This window comes from Tachypleus tridentatus, chromosome 13 (genome assembly GCF_004210375.1).
Source record: "Tachypleus tridentatus isolate NWPU-2018 chromosome 13, ASM421037v1, whole genome shotgun sequence".
NCBI classification, from domain to species: Eukaryota; Metazoa; Arthropoda; class Merostomata; order Xiphosura; family Limulidae; genus Tachypleus; species Tachypleus tridentatus.
Window position 1 is genome coordinate 53,210,802 of NC_134837.1, and position 20,500 is coordinate 53,231,301.

Sequence of the window (20,500 nt, forward strand, 5' to 3'; positions counted from 1 at the left end):
ACTTTTAATCTTATTTGTAAGTAAAATTAATGTATTTTTTTTATCCGCTGGTCTGTATAATCCGTTTGCGTATCTTACAGCATCAGCTTCTTTTTGTGTTTTTTTTTCTTCGGGGGTTTCATTTGACTGTGTCATTTATTTTCCCACTGCTACAATTATCTTACTTTTTCCGGCCCAGCATGGCCAGGTGATTAAAGCACTCGACTCGTAATCTGAGGGTCGCGGGTTCGGATTGCCGTGGCACCAATCATGCTCGCCCTTTCAGCTGTGGGGGCGTTATAATGTTACCATCAATTCCACTATTTGTTGGTAAAAGAGTAGCCCAAGAGTTGGCGGTGGGTAGTGATGACTAGCTACCTTCCCTCTAACTTTACACAGCTAAATTAGGGTCGGCTAGCGCAAAAAGACCTCGTGTAGCTTTGCGCGAAATTGAAAAACAAATTTAACTTTTTCTAAGATTTTTCTTATTTTGTCGTATCAGCCATCCATTTTTTCTTTCTCTTGTTAAGGGCGTTTTCTTTTCTTATTATTTCTGAACTTTTTTAGTTCTATTCAGAATTTTTTCATAATGAAAACCTGAAGTGCCTTCATTCTGTAATAACATTTTGGCTCGAATGTTAACCATTATTTCATATCCATAATTTAATTGAAATATCTTACTGTAAATATGATCATTTATTTAAAAAATAATCAACATTAAAATATCCCTTAACGTGGATTTGAACTCGGAACTTCCTGTAACTACGGAGCTACTTTGATATCCAATAATTGAAGTTCAGTGTTCATGAATATTAATTAAAATATTGCCGTATTTCTGGTTTTTCCTAATATTAAAAGAGGCTTCTCCAAACACGATCACTTATTTTAAAGATATATTTCGTATAAAATTCCATCTGTACTGGTATCTGAACTTGATTTTAAGGGTGAGGTTCTGGCATTTTAACTCCTGAAGCAATTATATATATTGCGAATCATGGTGTATGTCCGAGCGTTCGTTTGCTCCCCATTTACGACGGCCGCTTCCCGCACTGCGTTTGAAACGCTGCGCACGCAAGTAAAGCTCGACATTCACCTTTGAAGTGACGGGATAACAGGCATGAATAACGTTGATACCTAATTTTATTTTGTAAACAAGATATTCTTCACTAAACTGTTAGGAATTAACCAAACTATCATTAATATATCAATATGTTAACTTGTTAAAATAGAAATGTAGATTTACCGTAGGCGGTATAAATAGCTTGGAGTTTAGGCTCTGAGTTAAACCAAGAGTACAAGACTAATGACTGGTAAAATTTTTATTAAAACACCAACAAATCTAATGATTACATAGTCATTAATTATAGATATCTAGAACTTATCAAAACACGTAAATGACAAAAAGTCGGCAAAATTACTTATTTATATTCGACCCCATGTTACGAAAAGAATATGGTTCTTAAAAGAAACCTGGCAGCACGAAATTCCGTAACTTTAAATTTATTTTCCCATTGTCTCTCACGTTATATCAGTCTATATGCGTTCTTATGGATATTTTTTGATTCACAAAAATAATAAAAACACAAATATGAATATAAGAAAACATTTTAAAACAAGTGTCAAATATGACTGGCACAGTTGAGTAGTTTTGCTCACCAAAAATAATATAATAGCAGGTTCATAAAAACAATTAAATTTTACACAGAGAGGGAGGCTTAGCTCTTTAGAAGAAGAACGGGTCGAGAGTTGTTTGCTGTTTCTACTGCATCTTCTTGTCATTACTACTAAGGATCTGCACCACTTCTTCTATGAGGTCAAATGATTGGCGTAAGTGGTTGATAGTCAACTAAAGTTTGATGGGTGGTGTTTCAATGATATCCTCCTCTTATACAGTTATAAAGCTTGCTCTTCTCCAACATTATCAGATCCTCATTCGACATATCTTCTCCATCGAGCTTCAGTAACTAAATGTAGGGGAGTTACTGTTTAATATATTTTAATATCTACTTTTGTTTCAGTTTAATGAACGCATGTAACTTATATTGTTAAATGCGTATTGCGCAAGTCTCGCTTGTTCTTCAAATTTGTAGAAGATTGTTGAGAGTAAGAATCAACAATGTATGTTTTACGAAAACACTAATGTATCTTCCAATATGGTTGAACTTTCAAGAATGTCGCCTTAAAGTTCATAAATGCACACGCCGAGAGAGTAATAAAATATTGTTGATTAGCTACAGTCAGTACAGTATAAGTATCGGAAGTTATAATTGTGATTAACGCTTATTAAACGGAAAATTATAGATATTTGACCAGAAACTTTTACAGATTTCGAGCGTTATGAAACGTTCAACTTCAGATAATTAATTTTGTACGATTATATTTCTACAAAGCTCTCGCATAACCTCAGCAGAAAAAAAAAAAATGCAGGTGTGAAGAATATAGCTAACTGGCATTCCTGTCAAGTGAAGTGTATTTGTTTGTCAAGATAAAAGCAATTTACGCCTCGTGGACCTGAACCATTGATAAAGTATTAAGTTCCAGACCAGATGGAAGACTGAATATTGTTTGTGAGTTTGTAAAATTTCTGTATATGGATCATTATTTGTAATAATTGTTATTATAAATGTATTATTGTTTGTATTTAAAATATCTTTGTGTTAAGAAAAGAAATTGTGTGTATCAATCTTGTTGAAAAATGCCGTAAATTTAATACATATCGACATTCAATTAATTTTTCAATTAAAATGTCCAGCTATTTGAAATTGTAACACGTTAACATATAAAACATAATAAATCAGAGTCTCCTTCGCGATACATTATAATGTGTAACACTCAACATCATTATCTTTGATGATAGTTTCAAAATCATCCTATTTTGCAAGTGCCGCAATGTCATTCGAACTTTTCCAGCACTTTCTGCTTGGAGAAACCCTGTAAAGACGCTGGTAAGTTCTGGTCATGTACTTTTCCACACATCATTCATTTCTGACTCCTTTACTTCATCCTGCGACTTGGGGATGTTTTTTATTGCATCCATAATAATATGTTCTTCCAGAAATCCGAAACTATAAGTGGTTGATAGTCAAATGAAGTGGTGTGGGTGGTGTTTCAATAAATTCCTTTTCTTCTATAGCTTGCTCTTGTTCCAACGTTATGAGATTCTTATTCAACATATTTTCTACATCGGACTTTAATAACTCAACCATATCATCTTGAACGATCTCCTCAAAACCAGCCTGTCTTGCAAGTGTTACAATGTATTGGCGAAGTTTCCCAGCACTGTATACTTTGGGGAACTATGTAAGTGCGTTGGTACATTCTGACCATATGTTTTTCTAAACATCATTCGTAGTTGACTTCTTCACTTCGTCCCACGGCTTCTTAATGTTGTCTTTTGCATCCATACTGTTATATCTCTTTCGAAAATCAGGAACTGTAGGTTTATTCTCTCCATTAGTAGCTTAACTAAGTTGTTTCAGAGATAGCACCTTGATTCATTGGCTAGAGCAATAGAGCTGTGTTCTTGGGGATTTACTGAATTCTTAAATTAACAAAAAGACCATTCAAGTTGACCGAATAGCTTGGTTCATTGCCTAAAATTAGTTCTACTTTGTTGGTAATATTATGTTTATCACAGTGCCTTTCAACAGCAGGACAGAAGAAATTAATAAACTTGTTTGTTTGTTTGTTTTGAATTTCACGTAAAGCTACTCGAGGGCTATCTGCGCTAGCCGTCCTTAATTTCGTGATGTCTAGAAAACCCACTTGTAGAGAAATATATATGTAAAATCGGCTCGTTTGGGTTGAGAAAATTTTTTTACGTAGAGATTTGAACAACGTTTCGACCTTCTTCGGTCATCGTCAGGTGAACCTGACGTGTTAAAAGTTTTAAAACTTATACCAGTCGTTCTGAGATACATTTTTACCTCAAGTGGATTTCTCGTCATCAAAAATTGCATGACCTTATGACAACCGTAACAGAAGTTTTTTGCTGATATGAGCAATACGCGCGCCACCTACGCTACTGACGTTTGAGAATGTATACTGCGTTATTAAAATAAGAAAGACAATTTCGTCAAATTGTTTTTTGTTATTGTTGTTTTTTATGTTGTTTTACATTTGTGTTTACATTTTTTTATATTTACTCCAAAATTCCGTAAAGGCCAATTTTGGTCCGTACCCCGAATTTATTGGCCACGCTTTATAATTTCTGCATGGGAAAAATTCAATAACCAGATCCCCCGTAACACGAGGTCAGACTGTGATAAGATTCAGTGTCAGCATGTGTTACGTAACTTCTACTAAACCACTGGTTACTACTGACTTCTAAGTGTTACTACACAAACCTTCACAGCCTTGAAGTTTGCACAAAGGTAAATCTTTTCACTCAGTCCATTAGAGAACCCAAGAATTTCAAGAAAACACTTTCACAAAGATTCTCCGAAAGCGGGCCCCAAATATGACATTAACTCATACTAACAAGAAATTAATGCAAGTAAATAAAAAAGCCTATTAATTACAACTCATAAACTGGTTACAGAAATTAACTTTGCATTATAGTAGCAGTAAACATGAAAACAAAAAAAAAATGTAAAATAGTATTTCCAGCGTTAAATTTGCATCATATCAATCCTTAAATGTGGGTCATAGGTCCTCGGATACGCTGGTCTGTTCATTATTATTAATGTAAGAACATGACAGTGTGATAAGTCTATAAAAACAGGTACGTAAGAGACTTTTTGTCAAATCACAATATGAATAAGTTTCAAGAAACGATTTATCGAAATTACCTTAATTTTTGGTATATAAGACGCACTTTTTTTGCAAAAAAAAAAGGTCTCAAAACCCCCATGCATCCTATACACCGAAGGTAAAAACATTTTGCCTCTCTATGGCGAGAAAGCAGTTTTTTGTTTCCTTAATGTTTAAAAGTACCAAACCTTTTTTTTCCTCCTCAAAGTGTAATAAAGGTGTTTAAAAATGTGATGTGAGCGGTTGCCTTTATGGCACCAAAGATGATATTGTTTAAGGATAAGTGAGAGAACTTGTTTTCAGTGATGCAAAAGAAGATTTTGAAAGTTTTCATAATGAATGAACAATGTTTTGATGTAAATGTATGAAAACAACCATATTTTATTTTATTATGGACAATACTTTTGAAGTGTTCTAAAGGATAATAAAAGAGTATTCTGATGTTGAACATATAAATAAATGATAACTGTGAAAAATATTTTATCCCTGAAGATGTTTTGAAAATAGGGGTGCGTCTTATACACCGAAAAATACGGTATTAATTGAATGAAAATAATGAATTTAGATAAGATTTCTAAATGACAAAGTTCAAATTAACCAAAAATTATACTTCAATGGAATAATGATATTTTTAAATACTTTATAAAGCTAGGTTGTTAACACCTCTGTCGTCAGATTCTAATATCTTATTTTGCTCCCTTACAACAGATTTTAAGAAAACACTTAGGTTAAAAAAGAGTGTGTGTTTGTGTTTTTCTTATAGCAAAGCCACATCGGGCTATCTGCTCAGCTCACCGAGGGGAATCGAACCTCTGATTTTAAATCCGGAGACATACCGCTGTACTAGCGGGGGGGCGGTTAGAAAAAGAAAACAATAGATCTGAAACATTGAGGACGGGTCACGAGTTTGTTCATATTTCGTGCACAGAGTTCTTATGTGCCAATTATTAAAAAGTTGAATTTGAAAGGAGTCAGACGCGTTTTATTTTGTTCATAACTCAACTATATTTTTATTGTGTATCTGAAACTTGCAGGTTATGAACATGAACCCGCCTAGTAAATTCTTAAAGTGTGGTATCTTGTAAAACATTTTCCTATATGCAGTGGAACTGCACAAAACTTGTATATGTATTACTTTTCATTTATTTTCCTATGAGCAGTACAAACTATAGGTTCTAGTAAATTTTTTTTCTTGTAGATGAAATGAACACGGGGAGAACCCCACATAAAAATCTCCCCAGGAGTATTCCTTGTACCTTTAGATGATGGACCAGGTTCGTTCCTCTATAGTTTCCTTGACCGTTCTTTCGCTTTGTCAGTAATCCATTCTCTTGCCAAAGAGAGGTGGAACTTCATGTTGTTTTTTTCTGTTCGTGCAGGGTTTTGTAAACTATATATGAATTGAAAAGGCCATAATGTAATAGATAAAATACTGCCTATTTTTTCCATTTTACTATTTTCCTGGGAATGATGTAATATGAAGGTGCTGATTTGCATGATCAACATCTTTCATGTAGACATTATATCAGAGAGCATTCACATGTTTTTAATTTCTTCCCCAGTTATTCTATTTTTCTTTCCTGTGGTAGACAAATATGAGCTATGGATGGTTGAAGTTATTTTCAGTTCTCTCTTGTCTTTCAACATGGAAACGACAATGCCACCTTTTCTACAAAACGCTGTTTCACCTCTTTCACTGTTGAAACTTCGGAGTTAGTGATGGACCATCTATTCACTCTTATTATTTCACAAACTATTGTTTTATGTTATAGGAGCAGACTTAAAATGGAAGTAGTGTTGTAATAATTGTCCTGATATATATTGTGCCACAAGCCAAGATTAGGAGCAAGAACTGAAAGAACAGTTTCCTCCAATTTTCCTCTCACCAGTATAATCCTCTATGTTGCAAGTATACCCTCTGTCGCTCTCACACACTATTCTAATCAACAGGTCATATTTTACAATTTTTCAAAGTTGTATGTTCGGAATCTTAAATGACCTCTCCATGGAATCATGCCCTCATCCAATATCAACTATTGATTTGGTTTGTATAGTGTCCTAAATTTATTAAGGAAGTATCTAATACTAGTTGAATTTTGAAAAACCTGCCTTAAGACCAATCTATTTTCTGATTATCATTAAAATTCCAAAATATCCAAATTTGTTCTAAGCTGTTTCGGCTCATTGTCTGTAAAAATGTTGGACTAATCAAAAAAGAATCTGTTGAGCAATAATATTTCCAGTTATATTACCTTGTTTTACGCATTAGTCAAATCAGGTCAATGAATTTCCTTATGTCTGCTGGTCTAACTTCAGGCCATTGATGTTCTCTAGATGACAGCTTATTTTTCTCCATAGTTTGATTATGGAACGTACACATTTTCTAACAAAATATTTCAAACAAGTCATCACCAAAGATGGCAGCAACACTTTGGGTTCGGATAGAATTGTAGTGACCCCTAGATTTCCTTCAAACATTTCCAAGTTTGGTGAAATGTCTGTTTCTAACCAATTATCATTATCATAACAAGGAACCAAATCACTAAATAGGAACATCTGTAGAATCATCATTACTTTCTGATCCAGAATCAGTTGAGAGCAAAAGAACTTTACATGTATTTGTAGGTCTATCAACGTCACTATCAGAATGATCCACAAACACATCCACATCAGAATCTTCACATTCGTTTGGAAGATCTGACAAATTATCATCAATTAATTTAGTAATTATCTTGCCCTAATTCAACACGTTACGTTTTCTGCGAGAAGCGATTTATAAAAATATGAGTATTGTAAGCAAGAATCAGAAAAATAATTACTGTTTGGAACAATATAAAACGCGTCCGACTCATCTGACGTTCTGCACGAAACACGAGTAAACTCGTCACCCGTCTGTAATGTGTTAATAGTATATTATTATGTAAATAAAACGCATAAACTTTAATGTGCAAAAATGTATCACAAATCTAGAAGGTTAATCAAGTACCGGAAATCTTTATAATGTGCCAAAATAGTACAGATATACCCTACTGTGGTAACAGTGATGAAACACGACTTAATAAAGTTCACTATGAATGAAATGTCACGAAATAAATAAGCTTATTTCAGATCTATTCTGTATCTTCTATTATTTATACATGTATCTATCTTATAAAGATAAACTTTTAAATAATACTTTAACACATCTATTATACACGAACTTAAAGAAAGTAAGATTGAAATACGTTCTCGTATTGTTTCGCTCTCGTTTTGTTTCCATCGTTTGTAGTAATTCAGAACAAGTGGAAAATATTTTAAAAATTGAAAGTATAGGAATGGGTGCAAGAATGAATGGAGTAAACAAGGTCGGAATAGGCGTGTGTAATGAAATTTCCTATATACAAAAGTAGAATAAAACTACGTAACACAAATTTTGTTCCTGGATAGTATGTGTTATTTCTTAATTGCTTATGTTGTAAAAGTACAGAAAATGGCCATTATCCCATTCAAACTTTGCTTTTGTGACCTGGATAATGAAATTTAAAACTTAACCTATTTTCTATGTAAAAACGGGCAAATTTGTACATTTTCATTTACATAAGATCTGAATGAAACAACATATGGATCGAGATTTACATGTATTTATAGAAAAGCTGTACAAAAATGAACAAAAATGTTTAGAAGTGAGTGGTTTTTCAAGATTAGTGACTGTAATGTAAATCACTTTTACGTATCAGCCTCCAAATATAGTCTCTCATCATGTTTTCGTTATACGCTCCTTCATAGCGGCGTTCAATGTCCAGTATATCTTGATGGAACCACTCACCTTGCTCCTCTGAGTATGCTCCCATGTTTTCCTTGAATTTCTTAAGATGATCGTCAAGGATATGGATTTTCAGGGACATCCTGCAGCCCATTTTGCCGTCGTTCTTCACCAAAGCCTTAACCTGTTCTACATAATTCTCGGCCTTGTGATTGCCCAAGAAGCCCCGAACCACTACGACAAAGCTGCCCCAAGCTTTTTTCCCCTTCCTACTAAGCTTCTTGAAGAATTCTGTGCACTCCAGGATCTTCTTTATTTGTGGTCCAACGAAGACACCAGCTTTGACCTTTGTCTCAGACAGCTTAGGGAAGAAGTCTCAAAGGTACTTGAAGGCTGCAGACTCCTTATCAATAGCTGTGACAAACTGTTTCATAAGACCCAAATTTATGTGCAATAATGGGAACAACACATTCTGGAGTTCCACTAATGGCTCACACTTGATATTGTGCCTCCCCACAGAGAACTCGGTCCTTTGTGGCCAGTGCTTTCTGTTGTAGTGCGCTGTGGTGTCCCTGCTGTCCCAAAGGCACATATAACAGGGAAACTTGGTAAAGCCTCCTTAGAGACCCCCCAGGAATTACACCATTTTGAAGTCTCCGATAATCTCCCAGCCATACTCATCCTATTTCAGGGCTTCTATCAAGGTCTTGACGCTGTTGTTTTCCTCTTTAAGGTACACCAATAACTATTTAAAATTTAAAAAGTCTAAAATTTGTATAATATAAAACCTTACTATTCAAGCAAGCAAAAATTGTCCGTCTTACCTTCTAGAGTTTTTTGCAGTGCTTGCAGGTTTGTCTTGATCCCCGAAATGCATACCGAAATATGTCTTCTAGGCTTCACACATTTTAGCAGATGTTGTCACAGAGTACGTTTTTACTCTTGTCTTTACAAATTGACCACATAGATAGTAGAATGCGTCTGAAAAATGTTTGTAGCTGCCATCTCTGATAAAATCAGATAGGTCGATGTGTTCACTTAGGCAGCTAAAACTAAACTGAAGTGGTGAGTGATGAGCCCCTGCATATATATTACTGTTGAAAGTTCTAGAAAATTCTTAAAGGTTCTTGAAAATTCTCGTAAATTCTACAACATTCGAGAAAATTCTCTATCAGCTACTCATACTGAATCTATCTGGAATGTTCTGGAAAATGGGTAAATTTGAAAATTTCATTACCTAGGTCACAAGAGCAAAGTTTGAAGAGAAAAATAGGTTATTTCCATTTACTTTAGACACAAGCAATTAGGAAATAATACTTTCTGCTCAGGAACATGAAAAAATTTTCTTACACAATGTAATTATAGACAAACTTTTATGTGTACCTACATGTTGTATAATATCTTTAAAAAAATCGAAGTAGACATGGAACAGGTGTTGAGCACGCCTCCTTGTGAAACTGTAGAGAGGAGGTTTTATCACGCCACTGCCATTCCTACCTTGTTTCCTCACTTTTTGGTGCATCCATTCCTACACTTTTCAGTTTTTAAAATAATTGTCCCACTTGTTCGTGCAGTTTTTCTTCATACTAAATGACATGATCTATACATCATTTATTAATTTGTGTTGATATTCTGTACGTTTATCAACAGTATGACTGTACATAATAATGTTATGGTATGTGCCAATAATGGTATGTGTTATTTGCGTTCTCTTCACTTATGGTGTGCATATACATTGTGAGTAAGAATGTATGTTGTACGTGTAATGAATGGCACACACTTTACAGTATACAACATCATTTGGGTGATGTAATATGAGTTGTGGTTGTTTTAAAATACTAATGATTGATAATTAGTTGATTATTTGGTGATGTTTAGCAAAACACTAGCTCTAACATGAAATCCCTGTGCTGTTGTTTTATTTGTTGTACATATGACTATGGTAACTCTGTTTGTTGCACAAATAAAAGCGTTCAGTATGTCAGTCAATCAATAAGATCTAGAAAGTTGTGATTTTGTGAAATTTTTGTATCTGCCCTATTGACTTCTTAAAGCGGTTCTACGAGTTTTAATTTTCTATGTGGTTTATTTATCACTTAAGGGTGTTTATCAAATACTTTTAAAGATTTGTTAGTTGGTTATTAAAGGTGTATATGAGTAAATAATTTATATTGCATATATTATGTATCATGATCAAGTAGTTAAATCAAGTAGTAATCCGAGGGTCGCAGGTTCGAATCCCCGTCACACCAAACATTCTCACCCTTTCAGCCGTGGGATGTTATAATGTGACGTTAATAAAAGAATAGCCCAAGGGTTGGCGGTGAATGGTGATGAGTAGTTGCCTTCTCTCTAGTCTTACGCTGCTAACTTAGAGATGGCTAGCATAGATAGCTTTGCGCGAAATTCAACACAAACCAATATTATGTATCCGTTCCTTTCCTACTGAAGTGTATTAGTACTTTCGTAATTATCATCAGGATGTCATAACAGCCTTACTTTTATGCAAGATGTGTGGTAAATAGTCTTAATTACCCTGCATCATACACAACTTTTCAATAATAGCTGTTGGTTGAAAGAAAAAAAAAATTAAGAATGGTAGTTAATTCTAGCCAGCTATTAGAAATAGGATTAGCTAAATATTTTCAATGGATTCGCTAAATTTGTCACTAAAGCCCTTATTTTGACGTAGGTTTATAAAGTTCGTTATGGTTTGTTTGGTTTGTTTTGAATTTCACGCAAAGGTACTCGAGGGTTATCTGCGCTAGCCGTCCTTAATTTGACAGTTTAAGGAAAGAGGGAAGGCAGCTAGTCATCACCATCCACCGCTAACTCTTGGCTACTCTTTTATCAACAAATAGTGAGATTGACCATATCGTTATAATGCTCCCATGGCTGAAAGGGCGAGCGTGTTTGATGTGACGGGGATTCAAACCCACGACCCTCGGATTACGAGTCGAATGCCTTAACCACCTGGCTATGCCGGCCCATCATATAAATAAAGTAATGAATGGAATTAGAGAAATTTGATTTCCTTAAGTATTATTTTATTTTTACTTATTTGTTTATTTTTACCTCAGTGTGGTCAGTGGTTGGAATTTGAGGACAATGCACTGCTACCCGGAGGGCGCACTGACAATCGTGCTTTGATTTAATCATTGCCAAGGTCCTGTGACAACTATAATATTAAGTAAAATATGTAATTGCAACTACTGGCATTACTAAACTCTTTATGGATAAATAAAACAATTAAACTCTAGTTTCTAATACATTGTCTCCCTAATAATGAAGATGAATACAGTTGACAAAATACAAAACATTTTGTTTACAAAGTTCGAACGTTTTGGTACACATTTATTTCATCTTCAGAGAAATCTGAAAATTGTATCACAATTTTATATCGGAAAAACTGAAAAGAAATTAACCTTAGAACCTCACATGTTTTTTAACATTTCAAAGAAACAAAACATATTATCACTGAAAACAAGTTCGAAATCATCTGATGAAAAACCAAACATCAACAGGAGAAAACACATCTGAAAAAGTACTGATAAAGCCATCAGGGCCAATGCTAATTAAATATCTAGACATCTCTTTATATATTAGAATAATACGCTTGCGTTTGTCTTTCTGGAACTTTCCTCTCTAGTTTCTCGATCAAACACTATAAAATTCGTGTTGCTAAAAAGATTTGTGTTCGAAAAGTCGGACTACGTATTGGTTTGTCACTTCAGGATTACATTACATGCATTCTTATTAAATAAAGTTACATCTACGTGAGTTTGTTTGTCTGACCGCATTAAATGTTTGCAAACAGACCAAGATCTATCGATCTAACACATAATGCCTGCAAGGAAATGTTGCTTAAGTGAATGAAGTACGTCAAAATGATAAAGTAAATAAAATTCAAGCAAAGAGTACGAAAATCACTGCAAATGTTTTACGGGTCGTGATTTATCTATATTAATATTTTATTCACTTTTCTTAAAAAACCGGGTTTCGATACCCATAGCTGACATAACACAACTAATTCTGTAGCTTTGTGCTTAATTCCAAACAATCAATCAAAAATCAAACTAATTTAATGCCACTTTCAAACTTGTCGTCACCATCAAGAGTCTGTAACGTTCTTTTAAATTTAACTGTCTTTTCGAATGTAACTCTTACTTGTTGATGACTGGAAAGTATAGGTTGGAACGTTCTAATTATTAAGATTCAAACTTACCTTCCTTAAAAGTAGCTCTTATTGTATTTTTAATTAATTATTCAGTTCAATAGGTTCCTCTTTAAACATTAGATTAGTGGTAACTTTTCGTAATTCGCTATTAATTTCGTACACTATTTCTGTTGTTCTAACAGTGTTTCATTGAAGTAAATACTGATTCGTGATTTGTGTAATTAAATAAAACTTCAGATATTTAAAATAAAATATATTTATATTTTTAAATCGGTCTCCGCTAATTAATCTTTAAGCGCTACAAAGTAAATTTAGTTTTCGACAAAAATCTCCTTTTAGATAGCAGGTTATGTTAGCTGGTGAAGAATAATAAGTGCCATGGGCAGCGATTATTTATTTGTTCGTTTTAGCGCAAATGTACACAGTAGGCTGACACGCTTTGTCTACCGAATATAATCGAACCCAAGACTTTATTTAAAATTAAAAGTCTATACACTTACTGCTGACTTATCAGGTGACCTGGGCAGCTATCTCTGACTGACAGATTTTATTGTATGTTTTATATCTGTTGTTACAGTTTGTTGTTATTACTAGCAACTGGATAAGTTACACGGCGATTGAAAAAAATCTCGTTATGTAAAATTGAATCTAAACTTTGTTTTTCATTTCTTCCTCTAATACTTTATACCAATTTTACCATATTATTTACTTCAGTCGTTATATTTTAATGTTGCTTTGTGATGCTTTCTATTCTTAGGTATACAAATATTGTTCACTTCATTACCAGTAACATTTAAAAAGAGAGAGAGAGAATTAATGTAAATTTGTTTTAAATACGTTTTTAATTTGAGTGTAACAATACACCATAAGGTCAACACAGAACAGCGCACCAAATTACCTATGTCATTTAATGATGAACAAAACATGTAGTACGCAACAAATCTGGAAGAAATTATAATTAAATATGTTTTCGTGATCAAATTCTTGTTAAATAATGACGAGTCTTTTATTTTTATTTTAGAGTTTGCAGGATTATAAGTGGTTTTTGCTGAGTTACTTAATCACTTGACGTAAAAACTTCTATCAAGTGAAGCAGAAAAAGTAACAAAAAAAAACTGTTTCCTAACCAATCAACTCTAATGCCTCTTCTGTAAAGAACTGAGGTGGCAGCACAAGTCACGTAATTGCCTTGAGTGTAGTACTATGTAAATCCGCTAGAGGACAGCATATTAGCCACATATGACGTTTTCCCCTCAGACTAGATTTGATAGAAATACTTATTAAATACATACTCGTGTAGAATTATAGGAAAGATTGTGGTGCGATGGCGGCAATGAGCAGAGGAATTATTGAAACTGAAACACCATCGTTATTATCCAGTAATCAAGAGGATCGTATTAAACTTCTATATCCAATGGTAAATGAAAATGAAACTCCTTTACCAAGGTATTGGAGCTCTAAAGATAAATACGCATTCATAGGACTTTCACAGAACAACTTACGAGTTCACTACAAAGGCAAGTGAAAAAAAAAAGTTTTTAAGCCTATCAAGGAAAAACAGAAATGAGTAGATTTAATGAATTACGTCTCCCACAGAAACTTAAGCCTAACGTTAATTGTGTTAAATTAAATATATAGCCATATGTAATTCATATTAATTGTGAAATATAATTTAAGGAATATAAACAGTTTTTTTTCTTATCCTTCAATTTTTAATCCAGTGTTACGCAAGATGATTTAGCAATCGCTTATGAATTATTGTTTGATTCAGTGTTTAGTACGGCATTAAGTCAAAATTTTATGATAAATTTGAATAAAATTAAAACTCTAATAATTTTTGGATACTGCTGTTGCTAATGTTAATCTTTTAAAATTTAATTGATAAGATCTAACTTGCTAGACAAAATGTACAAGTGCTGAGTACATTGTATTTATGTTATGTGTGTACTATAGTTGCTAATGCTAGTCTTGATGTTTATTTTTATAAAATTTAAAAATATTTTAACAGAAATTTTCAAAATATCTATTTTCTAAAATATATTATTTGAAAGAAAATACCATGATTGTTGGTTGTTTTAAAATTTTACAAATTATTATGGTTGTATGACAAATCTGCTGCTTCCTTTTAAATTTAATAATCCATTTACAGTTATAACTACAGGTTTGATCATGATATTCTTTAAAATGCTTCAATATGACAAAGGTCATTTAACACACGTACTGAGACCTTGGATGCTTCTTTGTAAATGAGATTTTGTGTAATTTGGTTTAAAATTAAATGCTTATTATTTTTGTCAAAGTTTATTATTAAGCTTTCAGTGTTAATAATATATTTTCACGATAAAGTTTTCACATACTTTCATTTTTCCAGTTTAACAATTCTTAATATTTTCCTGAGATATAACCATCACATGTAAAGTATTTGCTTTTGTTGTATTTGTGAGGCACTAAACATTTTCATTTGTAAAAACTATTTCAAATGTATCGAATAATTTAGTTGATGGTGTATCTTTAAAGAGGAAGTTTGCAAATATGTAGCATGTACTACTTTTTCTTCCTATTTGCCATTTTATAATTATTGTAGGGGAAAGTATATTTAATCTCAGCAAACCACTTCAGGATGTGCAAGATAATGTTTGAAACTCTGTAAGTCTGCTACACTGTAAGCCATTCTCCTGTGTTAGCCCTTTGTTTATGTTTGCCTAATTAGACTATGAAAAATAACTGACACTGCCACTTTACTTAATCTTCACATGTCTAATTCTCACAGTTGTAAGATTAAAACTTGATCTGTGCAGTTGCCTCTATTAATATCATCATTATTAGTTATGTTAAAGCATGCCAATCTTATCAAAGTCGTTTAATCTTTACATAAAAAAAATTACTTTGAACTACTGTCCAAATAAGATGGTTATGTATGGTTCAGTTAGTTTTCTGTGGAGATTTCTTTACAAAACATAAAATGTAATAATATGAAGAATATTAGTACTCAGTTGTTCATGAACAATTCATCTTTAGCCATATTTATTTATTACTAAGACCAATATCTCAACTGGCACCATCTGTAGTAAGATCTTCATAACTTACCACAGTCTTAACTATGTTTTTATTATTCTGTGAAGAAGACAGATTAAGTTGGTCAGCATCTTCATAATTAGTGTCTGATAGTTTTTATTGGCAGCACAGTTAATCTGTCTTCACAGTGATGTTAGTGACCTGAGCTGGAAATCTGTAGTGAATGGTAATAAGCATCTTTCTTTTTCCTTTGGTACATCAATCCAAAACACACACACACACACTCCACACTTCCAAACTGCATCATAACATGTAAATTCATTATGGATAAACAAAAGCTAACACAGTTTTATTCGTAAGATTTTTATAATTTATCATATCTTAGTAATACCAATGACATCTAATGTGCTTTGTGGTAACCAGAGCTTTTAATTCAAGTAACATTTTGTGCTTGTATAAAATAAACAGTTTTATTTTCAACTTCTATATTACCATGCTTAGTCAATCTGTTTGATTGATGTTTCCCTAAATCCATGACATGGTCTCTAAAGTTTAAAGTTTTTCCCTTCACTTTTACTTAAACTGTTTAAACAGATTCTAATAAAGTAACTTAGTTTCTCCAAACTTAGACTTTTCCTACAGATCTAAACAGATTATCTGTTGTAGTAGTTTGTGACTTATCATTGTACACTGCTCAAACTTTCTCAGCCACACTTAACACATTTTTCAAATTTGACTTAGGCTAGCTTCTTTGTCCCCACACATTCTTCCACTGGGCACAATACAGGTAGTAAATTCAGTATTTTCATGGTTTTCCTTTAAAAGAATACTAACTTTAACTTTTTTCTTAATTTTTTGTCCAACCTGTATCTTACTTTCTGATTCAATTACTCCCTCCAGAGTGGCTCAAGTCTCACCTCCAAGAAGAAAATCCTATAAAAAGAATAAAATTCACTATTTCTCTCTTAGCTTCTTAAAAAAACCACATGATTGGATTATTTTCAGAAATAAACCCCATTTGCTTCTTCACTACTCTTTACCATACTAACCAAGAAAGTGAAAAATCCACAATTTTAGAAGTAAGTATAAACTCAAAGGAAAGACCTCAAAGTAGCTGAATAGAAAATAATGTTATTAAAATAGTTTACTTACTTTAACCATATCAACTCTATAGTAATTTGCACTAAACCTCAAATAGTAACTTCCAAAATCTAACCAAAATTATGTGTTATAAATATAGTAAGTCTAGTATTTTGCTTAAAATTGAGCTTAGAACTTGTCATAAAGTTTACTATTTTAATCTATGCTTGAATAAAAAGTAAAGACAAAAACTTGTAAGAGAAATCAAGATGAGTGAAATAAATTGAGGTTATAAAATTACAGAACTGGGAAATGTGTTCTTATCTCAAAGTGTTCCAGGGAGTGGACAGTGAGACTTTGTTCTTGATGTGATAACAAAAAGTTGAGAGAATTCAAACTGTTACACAAATTAACAGTTGTAATAAAAACTTGATTTTAGCTAGGAACAAGCTTGAATCTATGTTTCCCTGTCTTGTGCATTTTGCCTTTAATATTTAGGTTATTGTAGTTGAATTTCATAGGTCATTTTCTCAGGTAACTTGTTAAACCTACTACAAACAAGACCTAAATTAAGCCACTTCTGGTTTTTTATGCTCCAGTGATAAATATAATTGCTTAAGCTTCTCCATACAGGTGACTTATTTTTTTTAAAAACAAGTTATTAGTCTAGTACTCGCATTGTACCCTAACATATTAACATTTGTTTCAAAATAAGAGAAGCCAAACTGGACAAAGTGTAACCACATTCTTTTATGAATGACATTAATCTTCTCAATTTCTAAAGATGAGTCAGGATTGGTTAGTTCTGGTCCCAATAGCCTTCATAAGCAACTTAGTTTTGATTATCAAATTTAAATGTTTTGTTCTCTTTGTTGCTGACAATGCTTTTCTTTCAACTGAGTTTTTAGAATTGTCAAGTTGTTGTTTGTATTTGTTTCAGATAGACTAAACCACTACTGGTAGTCCCTCTCCATGACTCATGTAATTGTTGAAGTCTTACCTTCCTAAATTTCAAAAAGTATGTTTTTTGCCTAATTCTCAAAAACATAATCACCATGACCTAAATACACCTAACCAGCAAGTTTTCTAACCATATTTTCTTTATTTGTAACAACATTTGAAATAGAATTTTTCTGTTTAGGTTAGTTAACCTATTAAGAAAAAAGTTGTCAGAAATTGTTTAGCCACTTGTGAAGATAACTTTTCACTGTGATATTATGAAATTTAGTCTATGTAACCTTTTATCTAATAGTAGCAAAAACCTTACTTTTTGGACATATTAACATAGGGTGTACTGTTTAGAAAACATGGGACCATTTGGTCCTTCAAGGCTGAAATTATACAAATCCACTCTTGAGAAAAATAAAAATTTAAACTCATGCTTTATTTCTCAGATTATCTCCTCTTTCCTCTTGATCAACTCGTAAAATGCTAGCCTACACAACTGCTGATGACAATTCATTCCATAAGGCAATCACAAAAATATTGTTACCTTTTTCAAATCTTGTCCCGTCATCCTGTTAGTTGTCTCAGGATAAGATCAGTAAATCAGAGGCCTTTATGTTAATGATCCACCAGTAGACTTCAGTGAGATTACATCTTGCCCTTACTAAAAGAAAATAATTCGAGATAATAAGCTGTCCTTCCAAGATAACTTCTATTCCCAGAAATTTTCTAATATACTTTCTCTGAATCATTCCTAGTAAGTCCATAGCCTTTCTTAAATAAGGTGGCCAAAACTTGCACAGTAATTCAAGTCAAACTTAACTGATGATTTACATAAGAGGTAATTACTTGTGTCTTGTAGGTAATCTATATTTAAATACACCTTAAAATTATATTAGCTTTACCACTAGGACAAATGTCTTTGACATGGATAATTTATCTAGCAATATGTCAAGACTGTTTTCTTCCTTTCTCATCTGTATTTGTCTATCTAGTTCATGGCTCAACTTATGATATTCAAAATGCATTACTTTGCACATACCATAGTTAAAGATCATTTGACAAATGTTTGTTCAATTTAACAGTTCAGTTGATTCAGATTATTCTTTGATACATCAGTACAGCTAGAAATAACTGAATTTAATGTCATCCTCAATATTTTTACTACTTTTTTTAATTTGTAAGCAATCTGCACTAAGTCTATAATTATACATCTTGAAAAACCAAAACCCAGGTGTTGATCCCTTATGAACTTCACTAATAACTAGGGTCTAGTTTGACTGGATTCTATTAATAACAACCTTTTGCTTTGTCCCATCCAACTGTACTACAGTGCATTTAACTAACCTTTTCCCAACCTCTACCAGTGTGATTTTCTTTTCTGCAGCACTCTGTCAAAAACATTTTTTAAAATCTTAAGTACACCTAGTCTGCACCCTTTTTACTGTCTAGATAACATGTAATATCCTTGAAAAAAATTTTTTACAATGAAACCTAAACTGAACATGAAAGTGTGTGTAGAGTTTTGCAGTAGTTACCACAAACCTGAAATAGGATCAAATGAAAATTGAAAATTTAGATTATTTTTACCTAAACCTCATACAAACTTCATAGGTTTGATTTGAAACACATTCACAACTTTCTTCATCTACTGATCAACAAATCTGTTTAAGTTATGCTGTAGGTGATATTGAAGGGAGAGAATAATTTGTCACTTACACACTGGTTCATATCCCTTGTTCTCTAGATTTGTGCATTTCAATAAACTATAGTATATCTATTTTAAGTGTAAGTATTTCATGTTTAAGGAGTTTCATTCTATTTTAGTTATTTTCTCTGTAATTATGCAAGTTCTTGTTAAGTGCCAAGCTAAGAGTGTATTGCTACAGACCAAGTTTAATAATAAACTGACAGTGTAGGAGATGGTAGTATACATGTACATAAAGTAGGTGTAGTACATACACAGCTGATCTTGCATATAAAGTGTCAGTCATCCCCTAGCTACTTGTACACAAGTCTGGTAAGGCCCTCTTTTTTTTTTAACTGATTGTAGGGAGGGAGTGAAGGCTTATTGATAGGCTAGAATGAATAAAATAAATATTGTAAAACCTAGTATTTTGTAAGCCCACTTTTGCAGATATTTGGTTTTGTATAGATTATAAAGCAGGTTACAGTTTCTACTTAAAAGCACTGAAATTCTGTAACAATGTAATTTTGGTAAAAGCAATAAAATATAACTTCAAATTTATGTTTAATAAGAAATGGGTTATGTGCAAAAAAGTATGCAACTTTTATTGAACTTTTATCCAGATTTTACCATATGTACACTTTTATTTTGGTATTAACTGTCCAAATGATTGCATCTTAAGCAGTACTTCTATACTGCACATTGAACATGGACTCATTACCCAGTTTCAAATTATTATTAGCAAGGAAACCATGTATGTGGCACAGTTGTGAAAACATTGTATTCTACTGAATTGTACAGATGTGTACTGATAGATAAGGGTTAACTTGTTTATAGCATACAGAAATGTTTAAATCAGCATTCTCAAGTACATGGATGGACACACACACACACACACACACACACACACACACACCTGTATGCATTTTCTAAAGATGTGTATTTGTATGTGGAAACGACTGAGGGTTATTAAACTTTGTGTTATTTCAAGGGTATCCTTGTAAGTGTAGGACTGTTAACTCATTATTTAAAGATGAAATAAGTCATCTTATGAAATTTTTATGCAACTAAAACTGGATGATTAAATCAATATAATCCATTTCTTATTAGCATAGGTTATTAA

The 20,500-nt window shown here is 32.8% G+C and overlaps 1 protein-coding gene and 1 long non-coding RNA gene across 5 annotated transcripts in view; one reads left to right on the forward strand and one right to left on the reverse strand.

Moving 5' to 3' along the window:
- The first annotated feature begins 13,830 nt into the window (after window positions 1-13,830).
- Window positions 13,831-20,500, forward strand: part of LOC143238776 (ran-binding protein 9-like) — a 59,039-nt gene continuing 52,369 nt past the window's right edge. For 2 of the 4 annotated variants that reach the window (XM_076479313.1, XM_076479315.1), the window contains exon 1: window positions 13,872-14,167. In XM_076479313.1, coding sequence (XP_076335428.1) covers window positions 13,975-14,167 — 193 coding nt within the window. In that variant the 5' untranslated portion in view covers window positions 13,872-13,974. Of the gene's footprint in view, window positions 14,168-17,689; window positions 17,764-20,500 lie in introns of all 4 variants that reach the window. The other 2 variants (XM_076479316.1, XM_076479314.1) reach the window with 2 other exon arrangements.
- LOC143238777 (uncharacterized) lies at window positions 15,925-19,419 on the reverse strand. The gene is made up of 3 exons (XR_013020753.1): window positions 19,281-19,419; window positions 18,238-18,354; window positions 15,925-16,598 (listed from the first exon to the last, which is right to left on the reverse strand). It is a non-coding gene; the product is annotated as an uncharacterized LOC143238777 (long non-coding RNA).